We start from the raw sequence: 16,448 nt of genomic DNA, 5'->3' as shown, positions 1-16,448 counted from the left end.
TGATAATATGAGTGTGTTCTGCCAGCGCCATCTGGCAAAATAAGCTACCTTTTAGAAGTATTTGCCTGTATTTTGATGCTATAATGCCTGCCTGTGTCAAGCAAAGGAAGATTAGAGTATGGGAAAGCGATCTGTAGTATTGTTCCAAAGTAATAGAATCTGTTTAAGCATGGCTGAAAGCGCTTAATACCAGCACCTAAGCACTAACATACTATTTTTCTAGTGTGGCTTCACAATCTAGCTCTAATTCATAGAACAGTTTGGGTTGGAAGGGACCTTACAGATCACCCAGCTCCACCCCCCTCTGCCATGGGCAGGGCCCCCTTCCCCCAGCCCAGGGTGCTCCCAGCCCCGTCCAACCTGGCCTTGAACCCTTCCAGGGAGGGGGCAGCCACAGCTGCTCTGGGCACCCTGGGCCAGCGCCTCACCCCCCGCACAGGGAAGAATTTCTGCCTTATGTCTAATCTAAATCTCCCCTCTTTCAGATTAAAAACCGTTACCCCTCGTCCTATCCCCACACCCCCCGACAAAGAGTCCCCACCTTTCCTGCCCCCCCTTTAAGCCCTGGGAGGCTGCTCTAAGGTCTCCCCAGAGCCTTCTCCAGGCTGAACCCCCCCAGCTCTCTCAGCCTGCCCTCACAGGGGAGCTGCTCCAGCCCCCTCATCATCTTCGTGATCCTCCTCTGGACCTGCTCCACCAGGGCCATGTCCATATGTTGTAGGCTTCTTACGTTGGGACTCAGTACTGCAGGTGAGGGGTCTCACAAAATGCTCACTGATCACATACAATGCTCTCCCAGATAATTACGAACACAGCCTTACCTGTGTGAGTCTCCCACCACTGTCCAATATGTCTGAGGTCCTCATCACTCAAAGAACACTCATCTACTACTTAGCTTCCGTTCTAACGCTACTTCCTCAGCAATAATTATTTAAAAAACCAACAACAAAAAACAAAAACAGTTATCTGAAAGCTAGACTAGACACTGTACGTGTAATCAAAACCAGCATCCTCCTAGGCACTGACCTTTCATGGTGGATATAAGGCACGTTTACAGCTGCATATATTCAAAACATTAAAGAAAAACTAGATTTAAAAGAAAAAAAAGCATCAACTCCACGTCATGGAGTACTAGTTTGAATTCTCTGAGTCACCCACACAGGAACCTAGTACACCAACCCTGTCAGAAACTGCTGCCCGTTACTTAACAATTGAACCAGCATTGGAACCAGAGCAGCCAATTGTCCGTGCAAAGGAGTCGGCCAAGAGCTAGATTTGAGAGTCTGCTTTTTGGTGAAATTACACGTTAAAAGACAAGTGCCCAAGAAGCAGGCTGGACTTCTGAGCTGTCCCTGCTGCCGTGCCGTGTGGTCACAGTGCCACTGCTGCTGGAGTGGCCGACAGGCCCTTTGCTTCTCCCAGCAGACGGCTGTTTCCTCTGCTTCAACAGAAGAAGAGTTAGGACCACGGTGCAGATCAGAAGCAGCAGTCCTGCCAAGCCCCCAGTAACGGGTACAATACCCGTGCCAGGGTCCCTGCTCCCGACTTCCAGAACTGGCCTGTGACGCGGCACGCCAGCGGGGACCACATCTTTCTGGATGAAGACAGCTTTGTCAGAACGGTCAAGTGCAATATGCTGAATATTCGTGCCCCTGTTTTTATCTGCTCCAATACCTTCCATGAAGACCGGGGCACCTGGGTTGGCTCTTCTGCTGTGTTTAAAGGCTGTGGTGCTAACTATTCCTTCAGCAGAGGACAATGCGTGGTGGAAGGCAAGACTTCTCTTCCCCTTGTGCCTGTGCGCATTTTCCTTCGATCGGACCGTGTAAATAGTGTGAATGTACCATTCTCGGCCAGCTGTCACCTTAAAAAAACAAAAAAACAAAAAAAAAAAAAAAAAACAAGTGAAAACTAGAATAATCTCCCTCATGCACATTTACTATGAACTGGAAAACACCAAGCATCAGATTCACCCAGACAGATGTCCCAAGCTTGCTGCCAACTATGTCAAAGTCAATGGCAGAAATAGGCACTTGGGAGATTGGATTAATCTTTTCTTACTGCAGACTGCTGAGGTAGGGCAGATAAACTATGTTCTAAAAGAACCTATTTCTTTCTAATGTTAATGCAGAAAGGTGCTACCGTGTTTACCTAACAAAACACTAGTCTTACTTTAGGCAAGAGCAACCCTACTTCAGGAACATGAATTAACTTAAAGTAGGATGCATAGTTCTCTTTTTTAATTTCATATTGTATACAAACCAATTACCTTTTTTTTTTTTTTTTCTTTCTTTTTTTCCCAATTGCAAGAAAATAAAGTTTTAGCCTATGTAAAAAGGCTCCCATGCATGGTAAGCTAAACCAGTAACTTCTGCTCCCAGTCAGAGGTGTACACGTCTGCAGTAACAGCAAGGGTGCAGCGGGGTAGCTCCGTGTTACACACCAGTGCTCTTACCCTGTCTACACTGTTAGGGAGAGGAAACAAAGTAAATGTGCTGCTGAAGTCTGCCGCTGGCTAACATAGTGCCATGATTACCTGTATGCTCTGTTCTCCACCTCAGTCGTCTTTTAGCACGAAAGAATTTCAGTGATATACTTATCGGACAACTTGCCTGGAAGAGCGGAGCAGAGGACAGGCTGAAACCATCAGAACCAGGCTGTTTTACCAGAGGAAAAGCATCTGCATGATCAGCTGCTAATGCAGCACGAAACTCCAGGTTCCCAAAGGCTCTTGCTTGTGTCTCGGGTTGAGCTTTATCCTAAAGGAAGTAAGTTCAGTATTTCCAGATTCACATGGAAATTAGACATCTGAAACTTCATGCTACCATAACTGTTTACATACCAGGATCTTGAATCTGTACAAGAGGGAGGGTGAGCCAGCCAGGCATCCGTATTCCTGCTGGTCTGGGCTGTACGTGGGCACGTACCCATCGGCACCAGTGCAAAGGAACACCTTCTCGATGTTGCAGCTGAAGGAGTCACCGAGATTCTGAACTGGATCCACCATCACTCGGCCGTAGATTTCAGATCCTAGTAAAGCAGATTAATACATTTTACATTATACCAGTCAATTTTAATTTATTAAATCAAGCTGTTACCAAACCATTGTTGTTAAAAATTCTCAGAACAGGAATTATCTAGCTTTAAGTGTATTTCCCCTTGCACGTGATGACAAGATTTTCCATGGCTGTTACTATTAACTTACCATGGGCTTTAGTCTTATTTTCTGTTACAATTTGTACTGATGTGTGGTTCTTAAAGTGCAGCTCTTTTTTAAGCAAGCTTTTCCCTTCTCTTCACTAGAGGGCAACCCATATTCACATATAAGAAACTATCCAACCGGATAGAATTATATCAAGCAAAATAAAGTTCACAGGACATTTGGGTTTCAGACCGATACCTTAAATAAGGGACTGATTAAAACCAAAATCACTTCTGGTCCAATACCACCATTACCAGGAGTTTTACTGGAACCTGATAACAGCTACAGTCAGTGAGTGAGCCAGTAGAGTGTGTGAGAGTACCTGCCCTTGGCCAGAAGTGGGGGGAAAAAAAAAAAAAAAAAAAAAAAAAATCAAGGATGAGTCTGAGCAGCTTAGCTGAAGCCAGCTGCAGTTATCGTGCATCCAATCTGCAGCTGAGAACAGCTGCATGGCCGAGTCAAGGAGCCTCAGGTGTACAAGTATTCAGTTCCCACACTTCTGACTAGAATATCCTAAGCACTTAGAATGTCCCTCGGAATGGGGCAAAAAGTTCTAGTGAGGGCAGCTTGAAAGAAAAAAAAAAAGAGTGAGGGGACTATGTCATTTGCAGCAACTGAGCAAGATTTTCAGAACTGTGCTTTCATATACATGCACCTAAATTCTGCACATACCTTTGGAATGTTTTTCCTCTCAGAGCCCATAAACAGACCCAAAGCATGTTTCAATTACACTAAATTACATCATATTTTAGTGCTTCCGTATTTTACTTTTCTGCAGTGGAAAGACATAGACCACGTAGGGGTTATAAAACTAGTAAAATACATATTCAGCTCTTGTTAAAAGTGGTTCCGTCTTAGCTTTCATGCTGAATGCACAATTGACTTTACCTTTAGTAAAGGCTACATCAGCTCCTTCTCCAAATCCCATTGATCCATCAGATATCCAAAGCTCCTTTTTGGACAGCAGAAACATCTGAGTATTTAGACGGAACTCTGCTGCCACTGGGTCACCGACCTATGGGGAAACGTGAAATTAAGTGATCAGAAGAATGCCTTGGTTGTAGCTTTACAATGATCATTGTACAACACTGCTATAGCAGTGATGTGCTGATCAAACCTTTCTGCAGTACACAACATTTATAAGAATCCTTCTTAAAGACATAACCCTCCTGTTGTGCTTCTCACCATGACCCATTAAAATACACAACTGTAGTGCTTTATTTTCAGTGTTGCCGAGCAAAATAGCAAGATACCCGTTTCCTCAGTTATAGGACAGCAATGTCTCTTTTCAGTGACATTTGCAAAAGTTACTGGGAGAACAGGGCTGTGGGCAAGAAGCCAATAAAACTAGATCAGGACCAGGACCTAGCTCAAAACCAATGCATTTCCCCTACTCCAAACAACAAGCTGCATATTCAGACCAACAAGCACAGGATGAGAAACCTCGTCTGTCCCTACTCACCCCCAGCTGCACCGTGCATGTTCCACTTGAGACCTAGAAGCTGCCTGCAATTTGCCCAGAAAAGTAACCTGCCCTTTGGCCCATGCCTAGAGACAACACAGTTGCCCTGCAAGCAGGTTAACCCCCCTGGTGCGATGTAAAACTCCTTCTGAAGCCATCTGACATACTCCATGATTTTCCCTTGACAACTGATACCGGATGGCCTACGCCAGCAGGTTTCTTTCAGTGGTTACAGAACACCTCCTGCTTTTCAGCTCAAATTTCCTTTTGGCTTGTTTGGCCTGTGAGGCTTCATAGAAAAATGTCCTAAGTAAAACGGAGTACCTATTGGAACCTGATGTCCATATCAAACGCAGTGGGGTCCCGTGGGTTGCAGACGGGCATATTGCTGACCGCGCGCAGCAGTGCAAGGGATGAATTTCACAGTGTAAGCACCCGAGTAATCTCGTACCTGCGAAAAGTTTAGAGAAGTAAACATTTCTCCACAGTCTCTGACCAATCACTTTTTCAGCTCACATTGCCCCTGAAGTGTAGCTGAAACCGCAGCAGCATCCTAAAGACTTTCACAAACTTGGACATTGCTGTTTACGAGCGTGGTGCTTTGCCTCATGCAGGGAGCGTGCGCACCAACACGGTCAGCACACTTCAGCAGCATAGGCAAGGCCCTCACACATGCTGTCTCTCCTCTACATCCCCGTAAAATGAGGACTAATACAGAATACCTACCATCAGGCCTGAGTGGTACTGACCTTGCTGCAGTGCTGGTGGGAATCAAACATGTCAACGTCCAAATCTACCATACCAAATCTCTCTGAAGAGAAGATGATTTTTTGCTGGATTTTTTAGTGAATGCAAATGGCTCCCTTCCTGCCAGCTCAGCAAGAGCTGGGTAACTGGGCTGTGTCTCTCTCAGAGGAGAAAGGCCCTTTTAAGCAAGCCTCTTCTGCCCTCTTAGAGGCACAGGCTTTGGGACCACAGTAGTTCCCACTGACTCCCGAGCTCAGCAGGAGCTAAGCCGCTTTGCTACGTGTGGGGAAAAATCCAGCTTCTCAGAGCAGCAACTCCTGGATCACAGTTTCCTGGCAATGCCAAGTGAGAGAACGGTAAGGCAAATTCTCCAAGAGAGGCCACAGCTCCAGCACCGGCCTGCTCAATGAACCGTGCCGGCTGGTGCTGGCGGGAGCACGGGCTCAGGCTTCTGGACTCAAGCTCCAGGGACACTGGGGACTTCTGACCGTTCGTTTTATAATGAAAATACGTAACTGCATCCAAATGAGTTGATGCTTACTGATCTTACAGTGCTGACGACTGCATGGGAAGTATGTTAAAAACAGGCCTTCCCTTTGCTTCCATAAGTCCAAGCCTGAATGCAAACTCACAGCAAAGTCAGAGATAAAGCTCCACTGCTGCACGGGCTGGTGGAAGGTCGGCTCACTTTGTAGCAGACTAAGTGTAAACGTGAGGCCAGGGTGGTCAGCAGACATCACCATTGATGTCAGGGATGTTCCTGAAAAAATAAAAGGCAAATTATCATTTGCCATAATTAATACCGATGCCTGGCATGGTATAAAATCAGCACACACAAGCAAAAAAGGAGGAAAATGGAAAGAAATTAACTTACACCGCAGAAAAGGAAATGCCTCAGTTACTTATTCCCCTTCTACACTGAGACAGCCCCTTTACGGCGAAACCCTTCTCCTCTGCCCCGTAGACAGCAGTACCGATGCTCCGGCTAGCAGAGGTGGACAGGCTGGGCACGCACCTGGGTGGGACATCACCAGCTGGCCCTGGAAACGAATCTCTGCTCGGAAGTTCACCACCAGTCGCCCTTCGTCACTGATCTGCATACTCGTGGGATAGAGGGAGACTAGGGAGGAAAAAAAACGATTTTACCACCGGCATTTCCCAAGCGCATTTTTAAAGGAAGGCTCTTCGTATATTCTCTGCCTCTGGAGATCTGAAACACTTCACCTAAACCCTGGTGCTCTTCACAGATGTTAAATCCTGTCACACTGATTGTTTTGAAGCAGATCTCCAGTCCCACCCACTGCAGAAAAAATGCACTCGTTTATACCTGCTAACGGTTCAAGTCATTAAGGCAGAATTTTTTTTTCCCTCCCTCCCTTTTGCTGACATAAGACCAGACTCACCTGAAGTATATCCACATATGCTGATATAACAGACTTCAAACAGGAGAAAGAAGGTGTCTGGGACTTTTTGTCAGAGACACGGCAAGGCTGCTCACTCCAGTAAGGCCCCTTTGGCAGGCCCTTCCCCTGCACAGGGCTATGTAAGTGCTTCTGTTGTCCTGTAACTGAACCAATTCAGCACTGGAATCTATCGCTCCATAAGAACCTCTGCTTTAGCATTGGTCTGTGCACTAAGTTCTCCCATTTTTCATAGATTAAAAGCAGCATGCAATTGGGGGAAGATTCAAAACATCTAGTTTAGTAACAGACGGCATTAAAAAACAAACATAACTATGCTTTGGGTGGGTGTTTTAACTGAGAGAGACAGCGTGCTCTTACTGCTTTTGAGATTCTCAAGGCTAAAAAGCATAAAGCTGTTGACCACACGTCTCCCATCATCAGAATGTTCAATAGGATGGAGTTTAGAAACGACAGTGTCTGAAACAGCTCACCTTGGAGCTCTGACTCAGGAGGGCTGCCTATCCCATCTTTCCACAGGATAGCCGTGTCGTACACAAAGGTGAGTCTCAGTTCAGACTGCAAGTCAAAATGTTGCCAGCCACCAACGGCAGCAGGGGAGTGGAAGACGTAGGAGACATAGAGAGGCACCTGTAGAGTTACATACGATTGCACCAGATTCAAGACCTGAAAAACATTGAGGTACCAAGTTACTGAATGCAACCTGAAAAAAAAATTACTTTCACTGCCAACCTTGTGTTGTCATGAACTTCACTCTCTAACCCTAAGTGAAAAAAAACTGAACAGAAACATTTCACATCTGTTACTGACACCACTATTATTTCAGGTCCTGTAAATCACCTCACTTGATAGTGTCCTCAAATCTTTGCCAATTTAACATAACACAGCTTGTACCTCTCCAAAATAAGGACCACTTAAGATTTTGTTTTACCTTGGAATCAAAAAAAAAAAAAGCCTTCAAAACAAACTCCATAGAAATTGAAGGTAGCCTAACTTCGAATTCCAGATCAGAACTGTCAGATCCCTTAGGCATTCAGGAATCAAACACAAATTTAAAAATGAGCCCTGTAAGTGACAGCTACCTTTACAATAGATAGAACTCTATGGATTATGGCACCCTGAAACAATGAAATTTGAAACTACGGTCTGAGTTATGAAGCTCGCTCTCTATCAAGCAACCAGAATGGGTGGCCAGGCAGATAATTAATAAATAAATCTTCATTGGCCACTGGGCATTAATTGAGAAGGTAACAGTTGAGCACCTATGGAATGGGAGAGCAAGGTGCTGAGCCAAGGCTGATTCAAGGTGGAGTCTGTACACAGGCTCTACAGCCCCCTGGAATTTAAGTGCAATTGCTGTAGGGTGCTTGTGTGTTGGGTTATTTTCCAAGTAAACACAACGTGCTGGCAGACACTGCACAGGGGAGCCACCATGCCTGCTCTGTGATCGATGCTGATGTAATTCATATCAAAGACCTGGAACAATGGCCTGTTATACTCAGGAAAATCAGGTGGTTTTTTGTTCCTTACCAACCATTCTTTTATTTATGAAATCTCACCTACTTGACAGCTCTTCCTAAAGCCCAAACACTGTAAACCTAAGTTAGAATTTCTAATTAAAAAGTGTTTTGGTTTTCTGTAAAAAAACACTTTTTTTTTGTGTAGCCTTAGAACACAATTCCAGGGTCAGTAACATACTTTACACATACAGTTTACTTCTGTAAGGCAATAAAATCGTAACTTCCTCTTTGAATGTGCTGCTGCGTGGGCTTTGGGTGATAGCACGACTACTCACACAGTTTGGATAAGCTTTTTGACTCAAAAAAGCTGAGTTTCTAAAATCCAAACCAGGAGCAACTGCAATGCTGTAAATTGTGCTCAGTTACCGGGAAGACGAATCATGCCTGTGCATACAGTGCAAATAAACAAATCTGTGCTTCTAAAAACATTCGTGCTGAGTGGGTATCAAACTGCCTGCAGAGTGACTAAATTCTTTCTCATGCAATCCTTAGTAACACTTTCTGTTGGACTTGTGCTTCCATACCCATCTGTTGAGAGAGGAAGGCCCCTCAGTGCCACATACCTGCCCGTCCGTGCCAATGGAGCCCCTGCAGTCAGCCAGCAGCTCAGATGTGTCGTAGTAACTGCTGAACTCCCACAGGCAAGCCTCGAGGTTGAGGTTCTGGTAGAAACGTAAGGTTTTGGCAGACCTCAGAGCACTGCTGTACTGGTAAGGTGACGTTTCTCCAATCACTTTGGGGTTCTGCGTTTCCTCTGTAATAAACCCATGTTTGGTCTGGATCTCATTATAGTCCAGTAGGCTGGAGCACTTGTGGTGTGCCACACGAGCGCCGTCCGGGCTAAGCGTTAGCTCAAAGTTGGATAAGGGGCACGTGGAGATAACTGGCAGCATTCCTAAAACATAAATATCATGTGCCCCATTACCAGCCTGAATGGAAAAGAGTAAACGAAGTATTCTTTAACTGCTCATGAACGTATTTTTAGAGCTGGAGTCTGGAAATACGGGAGCTAAGGGTGCCAAATGTTTCATCCATACATTAAACCTTGTGATTTGCAAATTTTTGATTAACCTTGGATTATTTGTGGTTCTGCCACAATGCAGCAAACAACTGTGGAGACGAACCTGTGGGAGAGGAAAAGTCCAAAGCAGTGTGTGTTAATCAACTCTCACCACGTGATGCTCACCATCCATATGGGGCATTGTGACTGTTAGTCAGATCAGATTTGGGTGGTCAGGACCATCTGGACCCACGTATCGAATTTTAGCCGAGAAAGGTTCTGCTCCTACTGTTCCTGGGATGCGAGGTTGGCAAAGACCTGAGCAAAGGGGAAAGACAGGTTATGAGATGCCTGCTAAACTGCGTCGTATCTGTGTTAAGCAGCTTGGAGATGTCTGTCCATAGAGCTATGTCGGAAAAATGCAGAAATGTCGACACGCTAATTAGGAAGCTCCTCGCAGCAACGTCCATGCTGCCTGGTCTAACCCCTGGGGCCAAAAGGCCCCTTTGCAGAGAGGGAAAGGCAGTGGTGTGGAAACCCTCCAATACCCAGCAGCGGCTGAGGAACCCAGCCTCTTCCTGATGAGGATTTGTTCTTCCTTTCCAGAAACTGGGAGATGGCAACTTTACATCAGCATTTACCTTGGCAGCCATCACGTACGGAGGTGAAGGGCAGCGCAGTTCACAGCCACACCTGAGCTCTTGCCACAAAAGCCAGGCTGCCTGAGGGGAGCCAACATCTTGCAGACAGCAGCTAACTAAATTACACAGGGGTGGTTTCTGCTGTTCTGCAGGGTCCACCACTTACACTGGAGAGGTATTTCAGGTTGTTTTTCTGTGTATGACCGAGGAAAAGATAACTTCTGATTAAATTACACAAAGACCCGGCACTTTAGAAGCATAGCAGTAAATCCACAGAGGAACTATGGTGCATAATGGCCACTTTAGACCTATAAATCTGACACTTCGGAGTCTCAGGGAACCTTGAAAACTTCACAGGCTACTGCCTAACTTGCTAACGATGGAAAGTCTCAAGGGAGCTACTTTTCAGCCACTGAGTATGAATACAACTACCCAAAACCTTGGTGGATTTCAGTCCAGATTACACGCACAAAAACTTCCCTTCCTTCCCCAACTTAGGATCTTAAAAAAAATACTGCCTCTACCCACAAGCCTTATCTTGCCTTAATGACAGGCCACTGCCACTACAACAGGACCATCACTAATACCCTGGGGTAACACAAAACTTTTTCAGTTCTTCCCACATAATTCAACCCTACCCAGGGGTTTTGTCCTGTGGCTGGAGGAGATGGAGGTGAAGGACTCCGTGTTGCAGAGGAGATGTAGCAGAAAGCCAGAACTGCATAAAGCAGAGAGCTGAGGCAGCACAGCATGGCCTACTTGTATAGTCAGTAAGCTGACTAAAATGAGAAAATTTTAGTCTAAAGAGACAGAGAAAAGTCACCCCCTAGCACCCGACATTTTGGCTGTGGGAATCCCCACATGCAGTAAAGTCAGGTTCCTGTTTTCATTTGGGCAGAATAGGACTTTAAAGTAACTGCCAAGCAACTGTTCCAGTCACTAACTGATCAAACAAAAAGATGCATTTTCCTCATCTGAATTCCTGGAAAGAAGCAACAGATTAGACATACACATCTAGATACAGATCACAGTTAAGAAACCAGAGGGGTGTGGGCTAAACCCAGAATTAGGATGTTCACTTGCCCTCTGAGGCACAGCACAAGTTCCCAGCAGAGTTATGCATGCCGTTCTGCAATATCTGAATTTCCACATGGATTTCATGCCCCCACCCTTTCCAGCACCTGCATTTTAACTGTCTTTTGTCTACAGGTCTTTAGACAAGTCAAATTCAATACAACTACAATCTGATCCCAGTGGCAGTAGCTGTGTTGTTCAAATGAAAATCACATGGAAATAGAGGTGCATTTATATATGCATGTGTGTGTATATATATATATATGTATATATATATTAAGAAAAGCAAAGGACCAAGACCGGGCAAGTCAAATTCTGCTCTAGTCACTAGCCAAATTAGGTGTAAAAAAATCATTATCACCGTACAGCCACCAGTCACTGACATATGACCTACAATGAGAGCAAACCCATGAAATACCACAGCTGATGAGAAAATTACAAGATGCTTTTGCCTTTCACTAGCAACAGTCCCATATGTGAATGAAAAAAGATTAACTGACATACAAGCACCAATGTCCTAAAACAAACACCTCACAGCAGACCTCCATCAGCTGCAAATACTACCTTATCTTTTTCCAAGAAAGGCTACGTAGTTCCCATCATTAAAAACTTACCTTCTCCTCTGTCTACTGTATAAATTGGACTTTAGCTTTTAATTGCAGCTTAATTAATTAAATTAATTGCAGATACTGTTAGTATCTGTTCTTCAACACAATGACCAAGTAAAACTAACTCACTTCTGCTGAACAGAAAAAATAAATACAACTTGATATTAGTAACTTGTTGGAAGACTAAAATTAATATCAAAACATAATATCCTCACATGATTTTGTGCCAAGACAACTCACTCTCAAACAACTCCTGGACACAGCTCAGAATTAGTGTGGGCCAGGGAGGCGGTTTGCATGCAGAGATCCTGCTTCAGTGGTGAAGAAAGTTCAACAAAGTGGGTCTGCATGTCAAGGGATGGTCCCAGATACATTATTATACTGGTATGGATACTGCCTCAGGCTCCATTTGCAGTGCATATTTAAGCAGGATCCAAAACATCTGCACTTTGAGCTGAATAGTCAACATACTTGGCATTAGTTAGATCTTTAGGAGACACGTTTATCCACATGAAAGCCCAAGACAAGAGCGATTTATTAGACATAACCATCTGTGACCCTTCCTCCAGAAATCGAGTGGCAATTATGATTTCTTGCTAAGAGTCAGGAGGAAGTGGCACCCATTTTTCTGACACCATCCCAGTCAAGAGCATGAATACTCAAGAAATGAAAGACCTCGTTTGTTCATTTTACTTTAATTGTATTCAAGGTCACACCTCCCCCTAGGAGATACTGTAGAAAAGTTACTCCCCTAAGGAGTGTGCATAACTACTAGGTTATAAACTGCTCCTGCGAGGGTGATGCACCATCAAAAACATGTCACACTATGAGGAAAGCAAATCGACATGCAATAGGTCACAAAAAGAGTGTATGGATCTGTGACCTTGAAGTCTGGAGTCTTTCCTGGAAGAAAGGGGACCTGGGTACCAGCTCCCAGGAGTGAGCTTTTCTATGAAGAGCATCCCACCACTGGCAACTCTGTACTGTAAGTGCACAGGGCAGATCTCTCTTCCATACTGCCAGATGATGAAAGCAGATTAAATCTAGACAGGAATCCGAGCATATTCCTGTATCATCGTAAACTGTCTATCGTAACGATATCTCAACCCTCTGCCACCTCAGGGGACCTGAAGGCAAAGCTCAATAACCAAATTCTGCTCAAAACACATGACTTTGGGTAGATAACAACCTGAGCTAGGGTGAACTTCCATTCTTATGAAGAAATCCTGAGCGCACATTCCAGGTTAGTAAATTTAAAGTAGCCCAAAGCAAACAGAATCTCATGTCCAATCCAAAGCTAACAGAGTCCCTTACAGATCCCACAATTACCTTGGGAAAAAAAAACAAACCAAAACAAGAACAGACAACACTCGAATCTCCAATTCCAAAACACACAAAGTGAAGCAGGAACTCTTAGTCTAAAGTACAGTACTTGCCACTTGGTTATCAGAACAAAAATTCAGCTCCCTGTCCAGCATTCAATTGCAGGAAGGCACTTTCCAAACTAAAGTTTCCCATCCCAACACCCAATGAAGTCCTTACCTTCTGACATTGGATTGTAGTCTTCCCCTGAGGTGGCTGAACCATCTTTTGTGTGCACTCTGACAACAGATACTTTGGAGCTATCACCGAGGCGTAGAACATGGATTCTAACTAGTGCAATTTCTCCAGGTTCCTGAGGCTCCTGAATGCTGTGTTTTATTTCAGAGAATTTAATCACTGGTTCTAGAAGAGAAAACAAACAAACAAAAAAACACACAATGAAAACCTGAACACTAAAAAAAGAAAAAAAATAATAATTTACTCCTGTTGACTAGATCAAGTGCAAATACCTTATCTGAGAGCGGATAATCCAAAGGAAGTGAGAAAGTCATAACAAACCTGAAAATTCACAATGATTGCCTGGCTATTAATTTATTTGGTTTATTGATTGCAGTGTGGAATAATCAAAGTGAAATATTTTGGAAACTGGAATTCAGAAAGAAGTTTGTAGCTATTATTAAAACAATATCTGGTCCCCTGGTGTTTGCTTTAGCAGAGTTTAGAGTGGAATATTGAGACAAAATATGTTTAGCTTTTGAAGAAAGTAGTTACTTTTATAAGTTATTTATTCTAATGTCTTGCCAAAAGTATGGGATAAATCTGATTTTCTTAAATTACTCACTACGTCTTGTAAGGTGTCCACTTCACATCATTATCAATTATATTATGGCTTCGATAAATGAGTGCTACCAGCTGTTCATCTTTTTCATTTGCCATGTACATGGGTTCTTTGAACTGGACTTTGGGTACTGACAACAGAATATGTTATGCAAGTTGAAAACTCACACATAGGCAGAAAATATTAACCACTTTCCTCAATTTAAAAAACAACAACAACAAAAAGTAGAAGTACTTTTCTTTAACATAGCATTTTATTTGTTAACCTTTTACAATAAACTACAGAAGGTTCAGATTTACATGTTTTTTAAAAACAGAGTTTGAATCTAGATGAATTAAAAAACTTACCTGGTCTACAGCAACTAATTTCCAATTTAGTACTAATTTTGTCTCTAGTCTTCCAGTTTTCTCACAGCAGCTAAGACTTGGTGATTTTTTTAAAAAGAGCATTTGAGCCATTTCTGAGGTGTGGGGTTATTTTCTATAAAGCAGTCTCTTATACCTTTGATGCAGAGAGGAAGTAGATGCATGATACCACAAGGACAAAACAGGGTGATGACCACAACTCCACCTCCACCACAGTCAGTATCATATTTGCACTGACTTCAACAAGTGAGTATTTCACAGTGAAACTGTAACTGCTCTTCAGAGTTCTGTTGGAGAACCTTTCTAAAACAATATAGTTTCTTTAAGTCTTTGAAGTGCAGTGAATTTGCAGAAACCTGAGACTGCTGAGAGTCAGCTGGTTTATTTACCCAGTGCCAGAGAACCTCTAAATAGCGCCGTATTGAGTGTTGCTTACTTTTAAAGTTTTACACCTACCTTTTTTTTTTTTTTTTGTTCCCTTAATACTCCCCTAGAAGAGACAATACAGTTACACCTTCATTCATTAGCATGAGCATCAATATCTGCATAATTACTTGAAAATTTTAGCTCCCTGCAATTTTTGGTGTCCAAATAACTATCAGGGGAAAAAAAGTTTGAACCCTATGGCTTCTACCTTCAAAACGAATATTAATTCAAACAAACAGCCTTAATGCAACAGGCATAAACAAGTGTACTTTTAGCTTGTGGCACAGTTCCACTATTACGTTAACTTGTCCAAAACTGTGTCTTCAAGTTCATAATGAGAAGGAAGACAAGCCAGAGTAAAGAACCTGCAATAGAGCGCTATGTTCCAACTTCAAGCGTAGCACACAGCTGTTAATCTTTATAATGTACTTGGGGTAAATGATGTATCATTGCACTTACACACATCGTAATTTATGCTACTACCAAAGGAACTCTTCCACCTTCTAAGTGCACTTAAAACACCAAAACAAAAAACCCTTGAAAAAACTCTCCCCCACCCCCTTGCTACTTACAGTCAGCGATGGTGTCGTTGATAAAGACAGTAGTTATGTTGGGCTCTCCAAGCATCGCATTCATGGGCATGCAGAGAACTAGTTCAAACTTCTCCAGACCTTCCAGAATAGGCTGGCCCAAATCATCAAGGATGATAAGAAGAAACATTTGCATGTTGACTCCCGGTGTAAAATCCAGGTTATGGTTGATGCCCACGTAATCAACTCCAGCTGTTTGGGAAGCAGCAAGACTTGTATGGTCAGTTACTACTATATGTCAGCATTCACTTGTACATTTGTGAAATGTGTTTGCAGCTGTTTCTATTGCTGTCCTGGATAAAATCCAATTTACATTTTTGTCACGTGCAAATAAATTTGGGAACAATGAGCATACAGTGCAACACACATGCGCACACACACATATGGATCAGCATCTACTCTTCATGCCATCAGCACAATTAAAACTTGTTTAAGGTCCCTTAAACTGCAGATTAAGAGCTACAGCCTCAACAACACACAACAGACCTGATGTATACAGCAATTTAACTCTTATGCTCAACTCTAGACTACATGTAGGAGGTTTTACTTAGCTATTTACCTTTAAAGGAGCAAATGTCTGTCCCAGAATAATTCCAGCTGTACCCTAAGAAAAAGTGTATTGCAGCAGGCTAGATTGCTGAGCTTATAAATCACGCTGCTACCGCTATCTCATCACTAAAAGAAGCTGGCAGCTTGAGTGCAGGTGAAAACACCTACAATGACTTTTTTGTGTGTGTATGAGACTTAAATCTAAACTGGATGATGTATAATGACCTCACTTCTTCCTTCCACTTGTGTCCCATCCTTTCACTGAGATTCTGACTATTTCCATAATTTTACATTCTTTTTTAACCGAGTGTTCCTCCCTATATCCTTTTTAAATGTTCTACTTGTTGCTTGTAATGACAGCAACTCTTTCACTTCTTTGCCACAGTATGTTGCAATTTACATACTTGAAAGCAACTGTGCCTTTTTCTTTTATCCATCATTTTGCAGCCTCTGGATTAGAGGCAAGGAACACTTACCTGCACCAAAGCAGACCTCCCTGGGTGGCTCTGTGCGTTATGAAGAGCCACAATTCTTGCTCAGGTTTTGTTTTCCTTAATCAAATATTGTGCACATAGGCATTTCATATACAACCATATTAATATTTTTTGTTGCGTACAAAACTCTATAAATAAATTAGGAAAAGATTTAGTGAAGAGGATATTTTTTCCAAATCTCATAACTA

General features: G+C 43.1%; 1 protein-coding gene across 1 annotated transcript in view; it reads right to left on the bottom strand.

The window, feature by feature from the left end:
* Positions 1-673: 673 nt before the first annotated feature.
* LOC104362215 (FRAS1-related extracellular matrix protein 2-like) overlaps positions 674-16,448 on the bottom strand; it is a 53,559-nt gene continuing 37,784 nt past the window's right edge. The window contains 14 exon segments of the mRNA XM_042796874.1: positions 674-1,864; positions 2,613-2,759; positions 2,843-3,030; positions 4,091-4,217; positions 4,989-5,046; positions 5,048-5,115; positions 6,044-6,171; positions 6,427-6,531; positions 7,306-7,498; positions 8,916-9,247; positions 9,539-9,670; positions 13,218-13,366; positions 13,840-13,966; positions 15,200-15,409. Coding sequence (XP_042652808.1) covers positions 1,307-1,864; positions 2,613-2,759; positions 2,843-3,030; positions 4,091-4,217; positions 4,989-5,046; positions 5,048-5,115; positions 6,044-6,171; positions 6,427-6,531; positions 7,306-7,498; positions 8,916-9,247; positions 9,539-9,670; positions 13,218-13,366; positions 13,840-13,966; positions 15,200-15,409 — 2,522 coding nt within the window. The 3' untranslated portion in view covers positions 674-1,306.

The sequence above is a fragment of the Tyto alba genome, unplaced genomic scaffold, assembly GCF_018691265.1.
Source record: "Tyto alba isolate M040663 unplaced genomic scaffold, T.alba_DEE_v4.0 Super-Scaffold_23, whole genome shotgun sequence".
Taxonomy (NCBI): domain Eukaryota; kingdom Metazoa; phylum Chordata; class Aves; order Strigiformes; family Tytonidae; genus Tyto; species Tyto alba.
The sequence above is the reverse complement of the archived record's forward strand: the minus strand, read 5'-3'. Positions and strand labels throughout refer to the sequence as shown.